This window comes from Panthera uncia (genome assembly GCF_023721935.1).
Source record: "Panthera uncia isolate 11264 chromosome B3 unlocalized genomic scaffold, Puncia_PCG_1.0 HiC_scaffold_1, whole genome shotgun sequence".
NCBI lineage: Eukaryota > Metazoa > Chordata > Mammalia > Carnivora > Felidae > Panthera > Panthera uncia.
This window is the reverse complement of record NW_026057582.1, coordinates 74,005,374-74,024,499: the sequence shown is the minus strand read 5'-3', so window position 1 is coordinate 74,024,499 and position 19,126 is coordinate 74,005,374. Positions and strand designations below refer to the sequence as shown.

Below are 19,126 nucleotides of genomic sequence, written 5' to 3'. Positions count from 1 at the left end.
AGGTGAGGCTGATGAGCTATGAGGGAAGAAGCTTCCCGGTCTCCTGGACTCTCCGCCAACGGACACTTCGGAGGGACCGCCTCGCTCCTGGGAGCAGGGACCGGTGTCCCAAGGCCCGCTGTCCCCGGAGGTCGCGTCCTAGAGGCCGCGGCGCGTGGGGCTCGGGTCTCCAAGGCCCTCTCCTTTTCCAGGCAGGGACCTGCCCGCAGCTCCTGCTCCAGAGGCAGGTCCCGGCCGGAAGGGCCCTCTCGGGGAAACAGGGTGCGGTCCCAACTGCACAGAGGCTCCAACGCCGTCCTCCTCCCCGCCCCCTTTCCGCTGCATCCCCCGCCCGTCGGTGTAGCAGTGTACACAATCGCAAACTGACCCCACCCAGGATCCAAAACAGGATTCAAAAGAACGTCTTTGCGTCTTCTACCAGCTCCCTATCATCAAACAAGGGGAGGGGAAGAAGCCGGCGAGAAAAACCTCTCTTTCCGCCACCCTGCGCGTTTCTGCAGCCTTGCTCCGAGGCCGAGGTGGGTTCACATTCCGCTCCTCCTCCTTGTCAGTAGTTTTACCAAGAGCGTTTTGGCCCGAGGAGCCCCTTCTTAGCAGAGTCAGTGTGGGGCTCTTCGGGGAGGCGTTTGCGGAATCGGGTTGGAGCTGCTGAGGAATGGGAAGGAAGGTAAAAGTCCTGTTCTCATACGAGTTAGCGAGTCTACATTCCCGCCCTGAGGTTTACTTCCCGCGGCTGAGCAGAGATGGCAGCACGACAATCTGTTGCCTAGAATGTGGGCTCAGAGGGGGAGCACAGAATTGGCGGACAGAATGGAGGCGGGGAGTGGGGGGCGGGGGGGGGGGGAGACTGCACTTGCTCAAACCTAAGGATTCTTTACCTGGTACCCAGGTGGATCGTCAGATTGATGAAGCAGGCCTTGTTCTTTTTTGCCAGCATAACTGGCACTTGGGGCTGATGTTTTCATTTTCTGGTTACTCACATCTGTCTCCTCACCCTTAACCCACCCTCAGCCAGGGCTGAACTTCTTGGAGACCCTGCGAACAACCTCTACCCCAAGCTTTCTTACTAGAATGTTGGGATCCTTGGCCTTCTTACTCTGAGACAGCGTGTCATATGGTAACACATGGTAACACATGGGCTAAACAGAGCATCTTTATTTAGGAAGGACAGTAAAAACAGTTTTAGCATCATGCCAGGGACTAGGGAAATCGCAAATGAGGCAAGACCCTCCCTCTGTGTTGTTAAGAACCTTATAATCAAGTCATAAATGTAATCACTAGAAACACAAGTGACATAATTACCTGAATAGCACTGGCCAACTAACTTCCCAGAAGCAGCCTCAGGTATTCAAAGAACTCCTTAACTACAGTTACTAACTAGTTAGTGCTGAAGGACAATTTTGATACACTTTATTTTAAGCAACTCTTTTACAGATAAAGGGGGAGTAAAATATTTTTGAAATTCATGGAAATAGTCAATAGGTTTCCCTTAAACAACAACTTTCAGTGGCACCTTTAAAATAAGCTTTAATTTTCTAGAAATTGCTAGTGTGAAATACGAAAGCTGTGCGGTGTGCTGGAAAGCTTCTAGGTCCTGGAACACCAGATGTTCCTTGGAGAATGCATGTTATCTTTCTCTGTTCCTCAGTTTCCTTATCTGTAAAATGAGGCCTTGATAGTCCTCCAGGTCTCCCTCTTTCTTATTCTAGGACATCTTGGGGTGGCAGTGTGTAAATGACCCTTATATAAAAGAGGGTACTCTAGTAATGTGGAGAAGAGCTGTAGTTTGGCAGAGAAGATGGGGAAAAACCATTCCAGGAAAAGAAGAATGTTTCTGGCTATTGTTGAAAGGACAGATGTCAGGTTATAAGCAGGCAAAGGTAAGAGATTTGTCAAGCTATTGTTGGAAGCATTTGCCCATGCGATTCAGAAATTAAAGTAGATGGCTAAGAAAGTGGACCATATCAGGCCAGTAAAACCCCTCAGTAGGAGTTTTCACTTAATCCATATTTGAGCAAAGAGCAATTTCTGTTAATAGTAATTCTTAGAAGAACACCTTGAGATACCTGGGAGAGAGAATGGGCACAAAGCCCCACATTTGTTGACAGTACATGTGTAATTTTTGTCTTTGTTTGAAAATACACAGGCATGTAAGCAAGAGTATGGCTTATTTTCCCCCAGTCATACTGCCCCCCCCCCCACCCATTCCTGGAGATGTGATCCTTCTTTTCATTGGAGCTTCATCCTCTTTTAACCATTACTTCTGTTAGTCAATAAGTTTCATGCTTATAAACCTAAACAAAAGTTAGAGTTAAAACAAATTTAGAGATTAGTCATTTCTCTCCATCACCTAATTTTATAATTAGTGTTAAGGACAGAATTAAACATATGTACTCTGTCTAAAGGGTAAAGGACACCAGCACTTGAGTCCTTAGAAGGAGAACCCTAGGCTTCCTGTGTCTACATGCAAGGAAACTAGTGGCGTGAAGAAGAGACACAAGAAAAATTTCAGGAAGAGGGGAAGGACTTTCAAATTCAAGCTGTCAGAACATTTTTTAAATATATGAGTGGGGTTTTCTCAATTGACAATTACTTCACACCTATTAAAATTACTGAAAAATATAGATATAATTCCTTGTTGTAGGTATTTAGAAATACAAATGAGTAAGCACTTAAATGCATTTAAAAATTTTTTTTAACGTTTATTTATTTTTGAGATAGAGAGAGAGAGCATGAATGGGGGAGGGTCAGAGAGAGGGAGACACAGAATCCAAAACAGGCTCCAGGCTCTGAGCTGTCAGCACAAAGCCCGACACGGGGCTCGAACTCACGGACCACGAGACCATGACCTGAGCAGAAGTCAGCCGCCCAACCGACTGAGCCACCCAGGCACCCCGCACTTAAATGCATTTTAATGAAATAGTCAAACTTCCCCCCCCCCAAAACCTTTCTTTTATGTTTTTCATTATAACCACATTGTGCCAAGCTGAAAAGAAAGGAAAAACCATGGGACCGAAAGCAAACCATTCCCCATTCACCTAACTGGCTTTTTGCATTGTCACCTATGTGGGGGAGGGTGTTAATTCTCCCCAAGTTGTCAGGTGAAATACCACAGGCAAAGAAGGGACCTGGCTGTGTGCAGAGGCCTGAGGCTGCTCCCAGCAATACAGCATAAAGCTAACATCAGAAGCTGGTCTGTTTGTGTGAGTTGGTGTTTGGCCTGGTGCTTCAGGCCATGGGACTGTGTGTGTGTGTGTGTGTGTGTGTGTGTGCGCGCGCGCGCGCGTTTTAGGTGATTTGTCAGAGAAGGATCCTGTTAATCAAGTCCTCTTGATCTCCACAGACTGTGGGAGTTTGCTACTGCTTCACTGTCCAGGATTGCCGAGGCCATAGGGGTGTTGCAATGGGCCTGGCCGTGTCCTCCCCACTAAATGACTGACTAATAACTTTAATTTTTTTTTAATATGTGTTTATTTTGAGAGACAGAGAGAGAGAAGGCAGGGGAGGGGCAGAGATGGAGAGAGAGTATCCCAAGCAGGCTCCACACTGCCAGCACAGACCAACAACATGGGCCTTGATCCCATGAACCGTGAGATCCTGACCCTCAGCTGAGCTGATATCAAGAGTCAGACGCTTAACTGGCTGAACCACGCAGGCAACCCATTAACAACTTTTTAGAACTCAGCTCTTCAGCATCTCTTTAAATAGTGATATATGATTAATTTAAAATAGGTACCACTCTCAAATATCAGGTTTGCCCACAAAAGGAAAGTGAGGACTAGGGCACCCTGTTAGGTGCAGGTAGAGTCCCCACTCTGTGGGCCCCTTGTCTTGTTGATTCTCTTGGTACCTAACAGACTTTGAACTTTGGTATTTGGCAGAACAATCGTGTGGATCAGGGACATGCCTGTCCCTTCCTTTCCAGAGACTTCAGTAACCCTGAGGCACCAGGTACTGAGGGAGAGGCAGTTTGCGGTTGTGTGCTCGGCCCTTTTCTCACTTCCCCAGACTTTTTTCCTTTTAGCTCAGACTTTGGCACCAGACTTTTTCCTTTTAGCTCAGACTTTGGCTGGGAGGTGCGGGGAAAAGGGAAGAGAACAGGGGGAAAAAGTGAAGCTCAGGCAGGGCTGGGCCTCAACACAGCTGAAAAGCCAGTGAAGGTTGTCCTTTTCCAGGCTCTCTGTGTTGCCCACTCTTCTTCCTCCTCAAATCCTCAGGCCATTCCAGTTGCCTAAAACCATTCTTCAGCTGGGCCATAAAGCCCATGCCCAAGCATGTGTGAATCACAGACAGCTGTTTAAGGAGTTTATCCTCCTAGGAATTTTGGCATTGGAACAGGGACCAGTACCTAAGAAATGAAGGTCTATCCATGGGCTTTCAGGATTTACCAGTCAGCCAGAAGCAGAGCCTTCCTGGTAACCTTGGAAGCCTTCCTGCTCTACGTGGGAGTCAGGCCCACCTTGTCCAGTAGCTGTTGCCAAACCCAATTGTGTTTGTAAGACGTAAGAGAATCCAGGAGAGTTTGTGGTTGGGATTTCCAAAGTGAGATCAGATGGTATATTTCTAGAAGCAATGAGAGGTAACAAAAAAGCTTGGGGCCTAGGAGTTAGTCACTCTTTTAGATACTAAGAATGCAGAGATGAATGAAACCATTATTCCTCTCTAAGGATTCCATCTAATGGAGAGACAGAAATCATCAAAGGGTGATGGCTAACGACCTGTTTCCTAACCTGAAGTAAAGCCAGATCCATCCCACCCGTGTTGTAAGAACTCCAGATCAGCTCGCATTCTTCCCTGAGCATTCCTGAAGTTCCCAGGGGGTGCAAACATGTTTGCAAACTAGCCCCTTTAGCCAACATAGTGAGGCTGCCATTTGGTTCTTTCTTACTCCAGCTCCCTGGGGGAGGTCTATCCCTGCCCTAAAAGGGTCCCATGCTGCTGAGAATGCTTGAAGATGCCAACACACAGTGTCCTCTTCTTTTTTGATAGAGCACATGGTCTGACCTGTTGCTGTAGTTCTTGTCCAGACTCGACTCAACTCTGTCTCAACAGGAGCCTCCTCCAGGAAGGTATTTTGCCTCCTGCCCCACCCCCTACACCACCTGCAGTCAACCATGTAGTGAACTTGTTTACAGTGGTTTGCTGTGTGCTTCCTGAATCTTAAAGAGATTTCATGAAACAACCTTGATTTTTTATTGTAGAGCCCTCCCTGTAGGCCCCAGGAGGCCAGGTCAGAGGGGATGTGAATGAAGCACACCATATTCCTTGCCCAACACCGGTCCACGGCCTTGGCATCTTTCTCCCACCTCTTATCATGGCTTTCTCTATGGATGAATCCATCCCTGGAGCGTCACAGACTGACACAAATAGGCTTCACTTGGGCTGACCCACTAGCTTTTCACCCACACCAGGACCCACCTGAAGTCTAGAGTCAGCTTGGGACCCCTGCTCCATGCTGGCCTCAGCACGGTGTGTCCTGGGTACAGAGAATCCCCCAAAGGAAGACGTGGGCAACTCCTCCTGGGATGGGTGGGACTGTGAAGCACCTGGCAGGACTCAGAGAAGGCGCCGCTCATGCTGAGTCTGGAAAGATGAGTAGATCCGCTCCCCGAAGATGAGGGGTTTGAAGTCTGCCTAAACCATTCCCCTGCTGTTTGATCTAGGAGCTTCCTGACTTAACGTAACACCTACCTCACACAGTCCTGGTGACAGTTAAATATGATCACGTATGTGAGAGCATCATAAAACGAAAGGCAATGACTAATTATTATGATGATTATGATGATTTCAAGTACAGTTATTTTATTGGCAGGCAGCCTGTCTTTACTGACACCTTCTCAAAGACAGCCAGGCGGAAAACAGGTGGATGGATGACAAAGGAGGGTTGAGGATTTTTTAAAAAAGAGCCCTGTTGGAGATGCCACACCAGTGTAGATGGTTGCTGAGGGTCTGTGAAGCAGTTGGAAGCCTGCAGCTACCTGATATTTGAAACTATAGGATCTTTATAAAGTGACCCCAGTGACCTTTGGCTCAGTTGGCTTGTTTCTATTCAAGCAACAAATCCAAATCTGCTTTGTGAGTAGATGCAGTATCAGTGTTGCACTGATGGTGGAGATAAATTTCGCAACTGTGTTACAAGGAACAGAAAATTGAGTGCTTGCGATTTATCTCTTGTGAACAGGTTAGGATGAAAGGAAGGAGAAGCCCAGGAAATACAGCCAGGAAACTTCTGAGGGTTAGTAGCTGGAAGGTTGAGGTCACAGGCAGGGTATGAATAGCTGTCACGTAACCTTCTCTGGGAATACTTTCCTGGTTCTGTGAAGTCGATGAAATAGCCTACTTAGCATTTTTCATGAAACAAAATTATGTGGGTAAGAACAAAGGACAGTGAAACAGCATCGTCTTACTCTGCAGGCTTTCTCCAAGGCGGTTCTTGGAGATGGCCCATAGGATCAGAAACAACATCTTCTGGATCCAGATTACTGCATGTCCTGTCATGGGCAAGAGTCAGAACCACAGACATCAGAAATAGGCAGCTATGGGACAAAAGGCCATGTTTATCAAACTTGGCCTTCCAGAACAAATTTCTAATCCATTCAGATGGGTTAATATTTGACCCAGTCATGCCCAGGGAAAAGGTGAATGACTCTCCTTGTTTGTCCAAGAGCAGTGTCCTTGGTTTTCATGCCTCTGCCAGGATCAGAGATCTTTAGATCTAGTCTTCCCACCCCATTTATCTGATCACTATATAATCAGAACCAAAAGGGGGCCTCTAGGTTCACACAGCTGGAACCCATCTCCAGGAACAAACAGCTGGAACCCATCTTCAGTTGGAGGGAAACTTCCAGACTTTTGTAAGATTCTTCCTCCTGGGTAATTTTTTTTTCTGTTTGTTTATATGTATACTATTTCTAGACATTCATCCACTTCAGTGAAACCATTTTTTCCCTTTTAAAAACTCTTGGTCCAAGTTCAAAAATTAAGAAGGAAATAAGTCAGATTCTAAAATGTAAAATGCAAACAGATTTCTTCTGGGATAGCCTAAATGTAGAAATAAAAGGAAATTAGTGATACTGGGAACAAGTGGAGATTTAGAAGGGTTTCCTAAATTGTGATAAAGTCCCCACAGATCTGGGAAAAGCATTTGCTGAAGGGTATCTGGACCCCCACCCTCCGCCCCTGATGTCATTTGTGGCTTAACAAGGAAAGAAACAAAGTATATTTTAAATTTGTTTTCTTGTAATCTTTCCTGTTAATTCTTTCCTTAAGAAAGTTTTGGGTCTTTTTGAAAGCACAATAGAACAACACATGGCAAAAGCAAAAAAAAAAAAAAAAAAAGGTACACTGCAGGTTGAACAGAAGAAGGAAGGAAAGGGGACAAGGGAGGAATATGCATTAGGTGTCCTGCTTCCACTTTGGAGAATATTGCGCTAGGACAAATAAAAGTGTGAGACCATATTTATGGAAGCTGTAACCATAGTCACTGATCATAAACTGTCTAGTTAACTCCCTAATGAATAAAGTTTGATAGATCTCTTGAATACAAAGCATTGCCTGTGAGGAGAGAGAATATTAGTTTTTGTGAAGATTAAAGGATTGTTTGAGGCAGAAGGTAAAGTTAATCTAGAAAACAAATTGTGGGACAAATTCCAGTAAGAAAAATGTGATGGTTATGTGCTTGGGTGTGGAAGGACAAATGTGAATGAATTTGACCACCAGATCTCTGTACCCTTGGCCTAGGCAGATTTGCTTCCCCACCACAAATAATCTCTTACTTGTTTTCTCCCAATTCCATTTGACCTCTCTTTAGGGGAAGTTTAGTATTGAGTATATAAGTGAGGAAGTTATGAGTGGGAGAGCAGATGTTGTTACTGGTGGCCCTAGTGTATACTTGCTAGGATTGGTTTCTGGGTGGCTGAGGGAGTTAAGATTGCAGTAAACCTGGGCAAACCTCAGCTAAATTGTTACAGAATGAATGTACAAATGCTGCAAATCAGAAACAAAAATATTCCTTACCTCTAAGGCTAGGACATGAGGGCCTTCAAGCTCCAACAAGCAAGTGGTTTTTTAGGATGTGAAGTTCCTGTGTCATGTCAGTCCAATGTCTTAACTAGAGGTGGGCTGTAGGCTTGGCTTACACACCAAGCCTTAAGAGATGATGCGTCTCAGTCAACCTATCGTCTGTTTCTTCCAGGTGGTGCCTTGTGCCACCAACTACACTTAGACACAAACTTGTCTCTGCAATTCCATCCTGGTGGAACTAGAAAAGGCTTTTATGCTTAATGAGAACCACGGAGAAAGAGGCATTTAGAGTTAGCAACCCTAAAAGTTTTACAGATGAATACAGTAGGCCTGGAGAGGAAAATGAAGTCAGCCATTAAAAACATAATTATTGAGGGTCTACCATGAGGCAGACACTGTGATTCAAGGTGACTAATATCGGCTCTGCCCTCCTATAGATTACGCACCAGTAGGAAACACTGACAAGTAAACAGGTCATTGTTGGCCCAAGATCACATAGATAATGGCTTGGAAATGGCACCCATGAAACTTGACAAGAGATAACCTTTATTTTATTATATCCTTGTGGACAGATCAGCTTCGTGACTTTTGCTTTAACACTTATATCTAGTAAAGTGTCCTTGATCTTAATATCTAAAGCATAGAGTGTTTGGACAGACACTCTTGGCAGACCTGCCAGCTCATACTCCCTTCTGTGAGCAGTGATATCTGCCCCACAGCCTGTTAACACTGGCACTTCCAACAAGCACCCATGGTCTCCTCCCTGGCGCGGAAACCCTTGGCAACATTCCTATCCACCACTGCCACCTAATGACTCTTTTGGGTACTACCAGCTCTGGTTCTACTTCCTGATTTTTTTTTTTTTTTTTTTCTTTTTAACTCTGGGATTTCTCCCTCTCTGGCAGAGAGGTGTTGACTGTGTGGTCTCTAACGTCCCTTCTGTCTTGACATCGTGTTATTCTACAATACCTTTGATGTTAGAAGGCATTGCTGAACAGGAAACTTAGTTGATTACAAGTCAATAAAACTTTGATGAGGTCTTCCAAAAAAAACTAGAAAAAGAAAACACAGCCAGGAGAATGAAAAGCTCAATGTAAGTGTAAAGAACTTGGTAGATACTGTATTGGAGCAGCAACCATGTAGGAATACTTGTTATTCTTTTAGGAGTGGCTCTCCTCCCTGCAATGATGTGCCACTTTCTTGCTAAACTTCCAAGAACACAATTTCACTTGATTCTATTACAAATGATACTCTGTGTGCTTAATGGAAACCTTTTCAGCCGCTGGTTATTTCAGTATTATAGAATGGTCAAAAGATTCCTCAGTGTCTAATCTGGTATTTTTCAGCAGTGTACCAAATTTGTTTATAGTTATTATGAAACAGACAAGGTGGATCAATGCCAAATGTTGATGAGAATGAGAGCTCACTTTGCTTACTCTGTCACATGCCTTCCATGTAACCAGCAAAACCCTGGATCATACTCCCAGGGCTGTTTAGCAACAGGCTTACTGCTAGGACCTATTGCCTCTGTAAGGTCTACCAAAATAATTTTATATGAAAATAATGTTTATTGACTTACACACAAAAAAGCACAACATAAAAATCAATAATTAATTTAATATCTATGATAATATACCATCTATTATTAAATTTAGTATTCAAAAGAATTATATTACATTCAAGAATAATTCAAAGGTCAAAATTTTCTCCCATTATGAGAATTTCTCAGTATGTGTGATGATTGCCAAAAAAACCTAGCTGTTCATAAATTAAATTAATTACTCACAGACAATTTGAGAAACAAAATTATAAAAATCACTTTCAGATATTCAGTGAAAAGTCATTTTTTTTTTTTATTGTTGGATATGGGGCATTCACATGTATCTGATATAATGTGTAGGACTATGGTTTTTTTTTCTGACTTATGTAGAATCAAGATGATTTTTTTCCTCAAATTTTTATTTAAATTCTAGATAGTAAACATATAATGTAATATTGTTTTCAAGGACTATGATGGTTTTAAAAGGCACTGAATACTCTTTAAGGTTTTCTCCAAAGAACTAAAGGTATAGTCAGAAACTACTTGCTGCAAACACCAAATATCTTTCAATTCTCAAATCTACAAATTTCATAAGAAATACAATCTTAAAAGTCCATAAAGAATTTCTTCTCTATTTTGCTATCATCTATACTTGTTTAATTCTATTTTTTTTTTTCTTGAGAGAGAGAAAGAGAAAGAGAGTACAAGCAGAGGGTTGGAGGGAGAGGGAGAGAGAGAATATTAAACAGGCTCCAATGCCCAGTGTGCAGCTGGACATGGCTAGATCTCACAACCGTGAGATCAGGACCTGAGCCAAAATAAGAGTTGGATGCTTAACCAACTGAGCCACCCAGGCGTCCCTAATCCTATTTTTAATTATCTATCACTGAGTAAACATCATGCTCCAGGTAAAAAGCACCTTGTTTACCCTGTGGGTGTGTTTGAGTGTCTGACACACCGCCCCTGGGATGTGTGAGTTCTACAGTTTGAGATTGACAGCTCCTGAGAGAGAATGGTGGTGATCCTATTCTCCTTGTTCTTCCTCTGCGAAAAATTTGAGAAATCATTGCAGCAAATTGTAAGGCCTTTGACTTGAAAAAATCTAAGGAGGGGTGCCTGGCAGGACTCTTGATCTCAGGGTTGTGAGTTTGAGCCATAGAGTTTAAGGGGGGAAAAGTGTCTAAGGAGTTGTTTTTATTTTGTTTTTGTTTTTATCACAAGGTAACATCATTTGCCTGTGTGTAACAGTCTGTGTACACGTGCAGGAAAAATTAGAAAATATTCTCTGAGGGGCGCCGGGGTGGCTCAGTCAGTTAAGCGTCCCACTCTTGATTTTGGCTTGGAGCCTGCTTGGGACTCTGACTCTCTCTCTCTCCCTCTCTCTCTCTCTCAAAATAAATATTTTTTTTAAAAAAAGAAAATGTTATCTGAGAATGATTCAAAGTGTCCCCAATGCATAAAACAACTGAGGATAAGCTTTTATTCTTCTTCTTCCAGTCCTCTCTAAGAGTTGACCCAGACCCAATTCCAAGCATTACATGGGTTCTTCCATGTTCCTCCCTGTTCGTTCTAAATAGCACCTCATAATTCCACCTTTGGCCATGAAACACCTACTTCTTGGGGAACTAGGTCTGCCTCCTTTCTCCTGAGGATAAAACTGCTCTCAACTGCTCTCCTCACAGCCGGCTTACTAACTGACTTGAGTATCTGGCATCCTGTCTTCAATAGTCCTCTGATCGACCCTTCCCTGGGCTCAGGGTTCCCTCTAAGTACCCCTTCTTCATAGCTCTTGCCTCCTATTTTACTGTCTCATCTCAGGAAATTGGAGCTCCATCCCTTCTCCCTGGATGCACCATCCTCTTTCAGGGAGGCATTTGGTGTATCTTGATGGTCTTTGTGTTCCAGGACCTAGCACAGTGTCTGGTACCCAGTAGGGACTTACATAAAGGTTGTTAATATGTTAATCAGTGAAGTAAAGAATGTGGATGGATTTTGTAATGCTGTGATTGATAGAAAGGTAAATAGTGATCCTAAGGGATAGGAAAGAATGGTTGGGGCAGGGAGTTGTGTTCAGGAAACTTTTAATTTGACTCTGCAAAGGAATGGACTGATGAAACATTTGAGATTAATGAGGAAGGGAAAAGAAAAGATGTAATTAGGTGACTGAGGATACCTGATTCTAGAAGCTCTGTCAGAGAGGAAAGTCCCTGTCCTTTTAGCCTAATCTGGCAATGCCATTCTGTGCCCCGACCACACCTCCTTTTGCCCTTGGCAGGAGCCCCTGTTGGAACAGATGGTGATGGGCCAGGGCCCCCTGTTGTTGGTCTTCATGCTGGGTCTGGGTCTGACCCCGCCAACCCTGGCTCAGGATGACTCCAGGTACAAGCACTTCCTGACCCAGCATTATGACGCCAAACCAAAGGGCCGGAATGACAGATACTGTGAAAGCATGATGGAGAGACGAGGCCTGACCACACCCTGCAAAGACACCAACACCTTTATTCATGGCAACAAGGGCAGCATCAAGGCCATCTGTGGAAATAAGAATGGAAACCCTTACGGAGAAGCTTTAAGACTAAGCAAGTCTCCTTTCCAGATCACCACCTGCAGGCACGTAGGAGGGTCTCCCCGGCCTCCCTGCCGGTACAGAGCTACACCAGGCTTCAGACACATTGCTGTTGCCTGTGAAAATGGCCTGCCTGTCCACTTTGATGAGTCCTTTTTCCGTCCATAACCAGCAGGCCACAGCTGGCTCTGCTCCCCTTTCCTTGCATTTCCCTCCACACCCCAGAACAGTGGTGGCAACATTCATTGCCAGGGGCCCGGAGAATGACCTGCCTGGATCTCTTGCTTTCCTTTTTACAACATGCTTAAGAAATAAAAATGACTCTGAAATCAGTAAGAATCAAAGTCATCTCACTATTGGCCTATAAATCTATTAAAACCCCATTTTCTCTACTCAGCTGCTCCCTGAGAGGAATGGATACAATAGAAATGCCCTTTTCCTTATCAGTCAGTTCCTCATTAGTCAGTAGGGAGGTGGACTTTAGCTTTTTGTAAAAAGAAGGTGGTTAAATTCATCTTACAGAAAGAACTAGGAAAATTCCAGGGCTTATGGTAACTAAGCAGAATTTTCAGAAGGGGCAAATAATAAGCCCAATATTACTTTTACAAATGTTAAACCTTGAGAAAAGTTGAGGACTAAATACCAACAGATTAATCACACTTTCTCTCTTTCCCACACTCATACATGTAATCTTGCATCAATACCAAAATCCATGCAGAGTAGACACCTCTTATCTTAAGCAGGAGCTAATTTTTTTATGTTGCCTTGAATGGAATACTCCCCGGATATTCTCATGGCTATTTTATATAAAGATCAAAAAGTGATTACTTTATCATTCATTCATTCATTCATTCATTATTACAGTCTTTTCTCCCTAATCTCTTACTTTATCAATTAATGTCTGGCAACTGTGAGATCTTTGGGAAGGCATAGAAAGATTCCAAGCTTATTTTTTATTCTTCTTCAACTAGATTTGGTTTTCAAGTAAACAGAAACTTAAGTTAACGACATTCTCTTTGTAAAATATACTTATCAGTCCACAGGTTAAGTGATTAACTTCCTGTTAACCTAATTCCTATCAACAGGTGCCTCAATATTTTATTTAGAAAGCAGTTAATAAATTACAGTTATAAATTACAGTTTGCCATCTTGTGAGTGTATAACTGTCGTGGTCACAGTATCCCCAGTGGTGGCCTCCCCTGCTGCCCACATTGCTCTTAAATGGGCCAAAAACCCTGGTTTCTCAATACTCGGGTTATAGATCAGTGTCTAGGTGCCATCTGGGAGAGCTCAGCCTCCCTGAAAATATTCAGATTTGGGGAGGAAGTGATGGAGAAGTAGGTTACAGGTGTATACTCAGCACATGAATCTGTCTGCCTTGAGTTATCTATTTCAAAATTAAAAACACTGTCATTAGAGAGAAGAATTTTCCGAACCTTTCTTATTAGAAAATGTGCCTTATCATAAAACCTCAAAAACTCCTTAAAGAGTAAGAAAATTCCAATTTGTGGTAGAATGTTTGGACGCTTTCTCAGGGTCTCCAACCAGTACTATGTCCTTGATATGAGGCAAAGTGACTTCCATACAGATCATTGCCCCTCTCTTGATATAGAAGGTTAAAGGCACAGACCATTATTATATTGATCACACCATATTTGAGAAAACTCATGTCTTCTCCAAACATCTGCTTAGAGCATTACCATTGCAAACTCTGCTCTAGTGTTGGGTCAAATGACTGTTTCCCCGGAGATGACATGGCAACGGGCTGTGGGTGCTTCCTGTCCTGCTTTTGGAGCTAGTAGCAGCTTGGTGGCCAATCCTAGCACTTTTTACTCTGGGTCTCTTGTTCTCTCACCGTCAAAGGTGTTTAGAATGAAATGTCAAGTCACAGGCAAGTCATTTCATCTGGAGTGAATCATTTGAGGAGTTGCAGTACTGGTCAGCTGTACTTTACTCACTTTGCAAGGGAAAGAGAAGAAAAACTTCAAAAATGTCAAGTCCTTTGAGGAATGGTCACATTCAAGGAAGAAACTTCAGTGCAATTTGGACAGGACAAATTTCTCTAGAGACACAGCAGAAATGCTAGTAGGTGAGATATTTCAGCTTAAAAGGGGCCTTGTAATTTCTTGGGAATATAGGTACTCTACAAAATAAGGGGGAAGGGATCCAAAATGTATGCAGTTTGGTGCAGTTATGCGTTATTTTTATCAGATTGAAGGAAGCAAAGGAAAACAAGAGGAATGGAAATTATGAAAAGATCATTGCCAACATTTACTAAACACTATCATGGGCTGGGCGTTGTGCTAAGCACTTGACATTGATTTTATCATTAATTCTTCATAACATCTCTAAGAGGTGGGTATTACCATTATGCTCATTTTACTTATGAGAAAATAGGCTGAGAGATTAAGTAATTTCCCCAAGGTCACACAGTTAATGTGGCAAAGCTAGGTTTTGGGGATCACCATATAGAAATTAGTTCTTATTGAGAGTCAATCTGGTGCAGTGGAGAAAGACTTTGGGACAAACTCTGACCAAAAACTATGTGTTGGGATGATTCAGGCATCATTTGATTTTCTGTAGTACCTAGCACCCTGAGATGTACCCATTGACATCTACATTGGACTTCGGTTCACAAATATTTTCCTGTGTCTTGTTAAATCAGTTCGTTATTGTGGCTGAAGCCATGGGTTTGTTCTTATATGAATAGTTCAAGTTTTCTCTGTAGTCAGTTATTTTGCTGAACCATGATCTTGGTCACAAAGAAGGATGAGAGAAAGTAGACAGAACTGTGCAAGATGAGAGGTGCAAGATCAGATCTGGGAAAAACAACCCAAAGTACATCATTGTGATGAAGCCATTACCCAAGTGCTAAGTGTGCCTTCAGAAGTTGTATCCATGGGTGCTGGGGTGAGGAGTAAATTGAGCATCATTTCTCCCATCCATCCTTCTTCCCATGACTCCTTCACTTCCCTCTTTTCCTGACTCCATCTGTCATATCAGCTGCAGGCACAGCAATATGACATAGAGCTTTACAACTTTCTGTGCACAGGCAAAAGGTGGCTGTGAACATAGAAGGTGGCATGTAAAAGAATGATGGTTATGTTTCATCCTGTCATTACCACTAACCAAAGTGTAGGCTTTAGGTGGAACAGATCGCAGGTCCCTCATCAGCCATTTCAGTCACTTACACGCGTGATCCGGCATCAGGAAGCAGCACCTTTGCAAACAAAGGCCAGTAGTGCCCATATATGTCAACCCAGGGGTTCAGCTGAGGCCAGCCCTTGGACTGCACATGTAGAAATGGGCCAGTCTTCCTCAAAAAAATTGCCTTTGCTATTGGGATGCTCACTCCCTGTTGAATTGGAGATTTTTTTTTCCCTCTACTGAGTCAACCCTGCCTCATCATAAGAGTCAAGTAGTTCACAGTTTGAGTTCATGTCAGTCCCAGACTGACAGCCAGAAGGCAGCATCTAGCTAGTGAGTTAGTGTGGTAAGTGACTCCCACCTCCACTCCCACCCTATTCCACCCCTGATTACATTCTGTTGCTAGAGAGAACCAACTCTGAGCACAAACATCTATAGTACCTTGGATATTTGGGACGTGGGGTGGGAGAGGCAATTAGAAGATGGCAGAAAGAGTACAGATTTTAGAGCCAGATAGGCCTTGGATTCCTTTCTTTAATTAGTCCCTAGCAGCAATGTTCTGAAACTATATCACAATGCTTTCTTTGTTGTTGCTCCAGAGGTGTTTGTTTGTTGACTCTGTAAAATAAATGTTTATTTCCCACCATCAAGAGGTGCCATCACAAAGATCCTGCAGCCAGAGAATACAGAGAATTACCAACAGCTATTGACAAGACAGGCAGAGCATCAAGGATAGATGCAGGACAATGGAGTATATCAGCAGGGCCTAGTTTTTTGGGTTGTACATAGAAACAGAAAAAGAAAACCCCACAATCCACATCCTTTTATGTGGAGATTGTGCTATTTATATTTCTTTATTTATTTTTAAATGTTTATTTATTTTTGAAAGAGTGAGAGAGAAAGAGAGAGCATGAGCAAGGGAGGGGCAGAGAGAGGGGGCACAGAGGATCTGAAGCAGGGGGCTTGAACCCATGAACCGTGAGATCATGACCTGAGCTGAAGTTGGATGCTTAACCGACTGAGCCACCCAGGTGCCCCTACATTTATTTTTTTTAACTTTGTTTTAAATGTTTTATTTATTCTTGTGAGAGAGAGACAGAGTGTGAGTGGGGGAGGAGCAGAGAGAGAGGGAGACATAATCTGAGCAGGCTCTGAATCTGACCTGTCAGCCCAAAGCCCGATGTGGGACTTGAACCCACGAACAGTGAGATCATGACCTGAGCCGAAGTGGGACGCTTAACCGACTGAGCCGCCCAGGCCCCCCAAGATTTATTTTTTTTAATGTTTCTTAGCTTATTGGTTAATTCCACAAGCCTGGAAAACACCTTCGCGCTCTATATCCATTTCACTTCATTTGTTCACAAGCTCATGCATTTCGTTTATTAGTTTATTCAGCCAATATTTACTACCTTTAGTGCACTGAGACTTGATAGTCTGCTTTTGTAGGGTTTCTTTATGTAATATTAACAGGATTTCCAAAAGGCCCTGATTTTAATATCATAGGAGAATAGCCAGTTAAGAGGAAAATTAAATATTAATACTAATACTAATACCTAATACTGCCCCGACCTCTTTTCTGTACTTCTTCAATTCCAGATATAAGGAATTAAAATCAGTTCATCAGCTTTCTTTGACATATCTTGAGTCTAGTGGCACCTGGGTGGCTCAGTCAGTTAAGTGCTAAGTGTCTGACTCTTGATTTTGGCTCAGATCATGATCTCACAGTTCATGAGTTCATGCCCCCATCAAGCTCCGCAATGCCCATGCAGAGTCTACTTGGAATTGTCTCTCTCTCTCCTTCTCTGTCTGCCCCTCCCCTGCTCTCTCAAAAAAAAAAAAAAAAAAAAAAGAAAAGAAAAGAAGAGAAGAGAAAAAAGACATATTCTGAGTCTATCCAAATTTTTGGGAATCAGAGTCTCCAGAGGACTCAACACTCCAAAGATCACATGACTGGAGAATTACCTCAAGAAATAGTCAACTCCAGTTTCACTTAGCTCTGCCTTTTCTTCCTGTTCACGCTCTAACCATACAGGCCAGATACAATGGACAGCCACCCGGTCAGTGTCCATCCTGAGTTATTGTGCTCAGTGCAGCAACTTCTCTCCATAAAAGAGAACGACTCTTGCTTCCAGAAAAAGCCATGTTTACATACTCTTTGCTCTAGCAAAAGCAAGACAAGAAAAGTCGTGAGCAGAGAAGAGTGAGGAGCTGATAAGGTACAGATAAGGAGGAAAGAGGAGACTAGAGTTGAGGAAATGACAGTTTGCCATTCTCTTCACCTCTCTCCGGTGCCCAAATCTCACCTTCCTTTCTCCTTCCCCTTGGGCTTCTCTCTAGGCATCTCCAAGGTCGTGATGGCTCTCCAGAGGATTCATGCATTGCTTCTGCTCTTGCTGCTGACCATGCTGGTGCTGGTGCAGCCCTCCTATGGCCAGGATCGCATGTACCAACGATTCCTGCGGCAACATGTGGACCCTGAGGGGACAGGTGGCAACGATGCCTACTGCAACTTGATGATGCAAAGACGGAAGATGACTGTGCGTCAGTGCAAACATGTCAACACTTTCATCCACGAAGACATCTGGAACATTCGTAGTATCTGCAGCACCACTAATATCCAGTGCAAGAATGGCAAGATGAACTGCCATGAGGGTGTAGTGAAGGTCACAGACTGCAGGGAGACAGGAAGTTCCAGGACCCCCAACTGCAGATATAGGGCCTTGGCAAGCACCAGGCGTGTGGTCATTGCCTGTGAGGGTAACCCCGAGATGCCTGTACACTTTGACAGATAGACACCATCCTGCAGGGGTGACAACCCAGCCCTTGGCCTTCAACTTAATGCGTAAACTGCAATGAGTAATGCATTTGAGCTGCCCCAGGCTCTGTCTCCTCTACTTCTTATTCTTTTTCTCTTTATAACCCATTCTGTTAAGCACATTGTATCAAAGAGAAATGGAGACATAAAATGAGGCTGGGCTTTTCTATAGTAAACTTTTTTGCTTTCTTTTATCATACTGGTCAGTTGAGCTCTCTCATCAGATCCTATCCTCTGGAATTTAGTCATTATCTGTATTTATATAGCACTTCAAGCATTTCAAAGTGCTTTCATCTAAATTATCTCATTTTAATAGCACAGCACTCCTGTAATGCTGCCTGTTGTATGTAGGAGCACAAAGTTAAGAGATTTGCTGAAGACCATGAAGTTAGTGGAATAACTGAGACAGAAATCCAGTTGAACTGACTACCAATCCAGGGCTTTCTCCACTTCATCACAAGGAGCGTTTTGAAAGTAACTGCTTTTTGTTGTTTCCCAGAGTCAGCTGTTGGGAGAAGCATTACAAATTTGGAAATGTATGCTGGCAAATGAGAACTCTATCTGTGTGATTTGGCTCCCTTGTTATGCTGGGCTCTAATAAGATCAGGAAATGATGCGAGGAATTTTCTCTCTCTCTCCGCGACTTTTGAATCACTCTAATAAGTCAGAATATTAAAAATGTACTAGATCATTTATGACTTATTCACTCTTCCTGACTGAAATGTTTTTCATGTTTTCCTTGTAATAAAGGACATAAACTGCAGGTATCTGAGAAGGCTGTGCTGTCGTTCTTTTGGGGGGATTATTTTTTCCCTTCTGGGTAGGGAATAATTCTTTGCATTCTTAAGTTTTAAGTATGCACACACCTTAATATCCTCATAAATTCTGGTCAAAGACTAATGCCTATCAGATCCATGACCATGACACAGAAACCTTTGTCTCATTTACTCAGAGGAAGAGACCCCTCTCAATTCTTAAATCCTTTCCTTCTCCCTCTGACTGTTTTAAACAAACTGGGGAGATGTATGAAGATGCT

At 43.2% G+C, this 19,126-nt stretch overlaps 2 protein-coding genes across 5 annotated transcripts; both read left to right on the top strand.

The window, feature by feature from the left end:
• Positions 1 to 435: 435 nt before the first annotated feature.
• Positions 436 to 18,857, top strand: RNASE4 (ribonuclease A family member 4). 3 transcript variants are annotated; one of them, XM_049613187.1, is made up of 4 exons: positions 444 to 518; positions 13,992 to 14,217; positions 14,340 to 14,483; positions 17,613 to 18,857. In XM_049613187.1, exon 4 carries the CDS (start codon positions 17,630 to 17,632, stop codon positions 18,065 to 18,067), a length of 438 nt encoding a protein of 145 aa, XP_049469144.1. In that variant the 5' UTR covers positions 444 to 518; positions 13,992 to 14,217; positions 14,340 to 14,483; positions 17,613 to 17,629; the 3' UTR covers positions 18,068 to 18,857. The 3 variants fall into 3 exon arrangements, with proteins under 3 accessions (XP_049469141.1, XP_049469144.1, XP_049469142.1); XM_049613184.1 differs by lacking the exons at positions 13,992 to 14,217; positions 14,340 to 14,483 and having other exon boundaries at positions 436 to 518; XM_049613185.1 differs by lacking the exons at positions 444 to 518; positions 13,992 to 14,217; positions 14,340 to 14,483 and adding an exon at positions 4,996 to 5,069.
• On the top strand, positions 446 to 13,138 carry ANG (angiogenin). Of its 2 annotated transcripts, none has more exons than XM_049613183.1 (2): positions 446 to 518; positions 11,838 to 13,138. In XM_049613183.1, the coding sequence occupies exon 2, from the start codon at positions 11,856 to 11,858 to the stop codon at positions 12,294 to 12,296; it is 441 nt and encodes a 146-aa protein (XP_049469140.1). In that variant the 5' UTR covers positions 446 to 518; positions 11,838 to 11,855; the 3' UTR covers positions 12,297 to 13,138. The 2 variants fall into 2 exon arrangements, with proteins under 2 accessions (XP_049469140.1, XP_049469139.1); XM_049613182.1 differs by lacking the exon at positions 446 to 518 and adding an exon at positions 5,006 to 5,069.
• Positions 18,858 to 19,126: the final 269 nt, after the last annotated feature.

Bases quoted from the DNA above. Each gene is read 5' to 3' on its own strand.
- ANG (XM_049613183.1), top strand. From the start codon at position 11,856: ATGGTGATGGGCCAGGGCCCCCTGTTGTTGGTCTTCATGCTGGGTCTG.
- RNASE4 (XM_049613184.1), top strand. From the start codon at position 17,630: ATGGCTCTCCAGAGGATTCATGCATTGCTTCTGCTCTTGCTGCTGACC.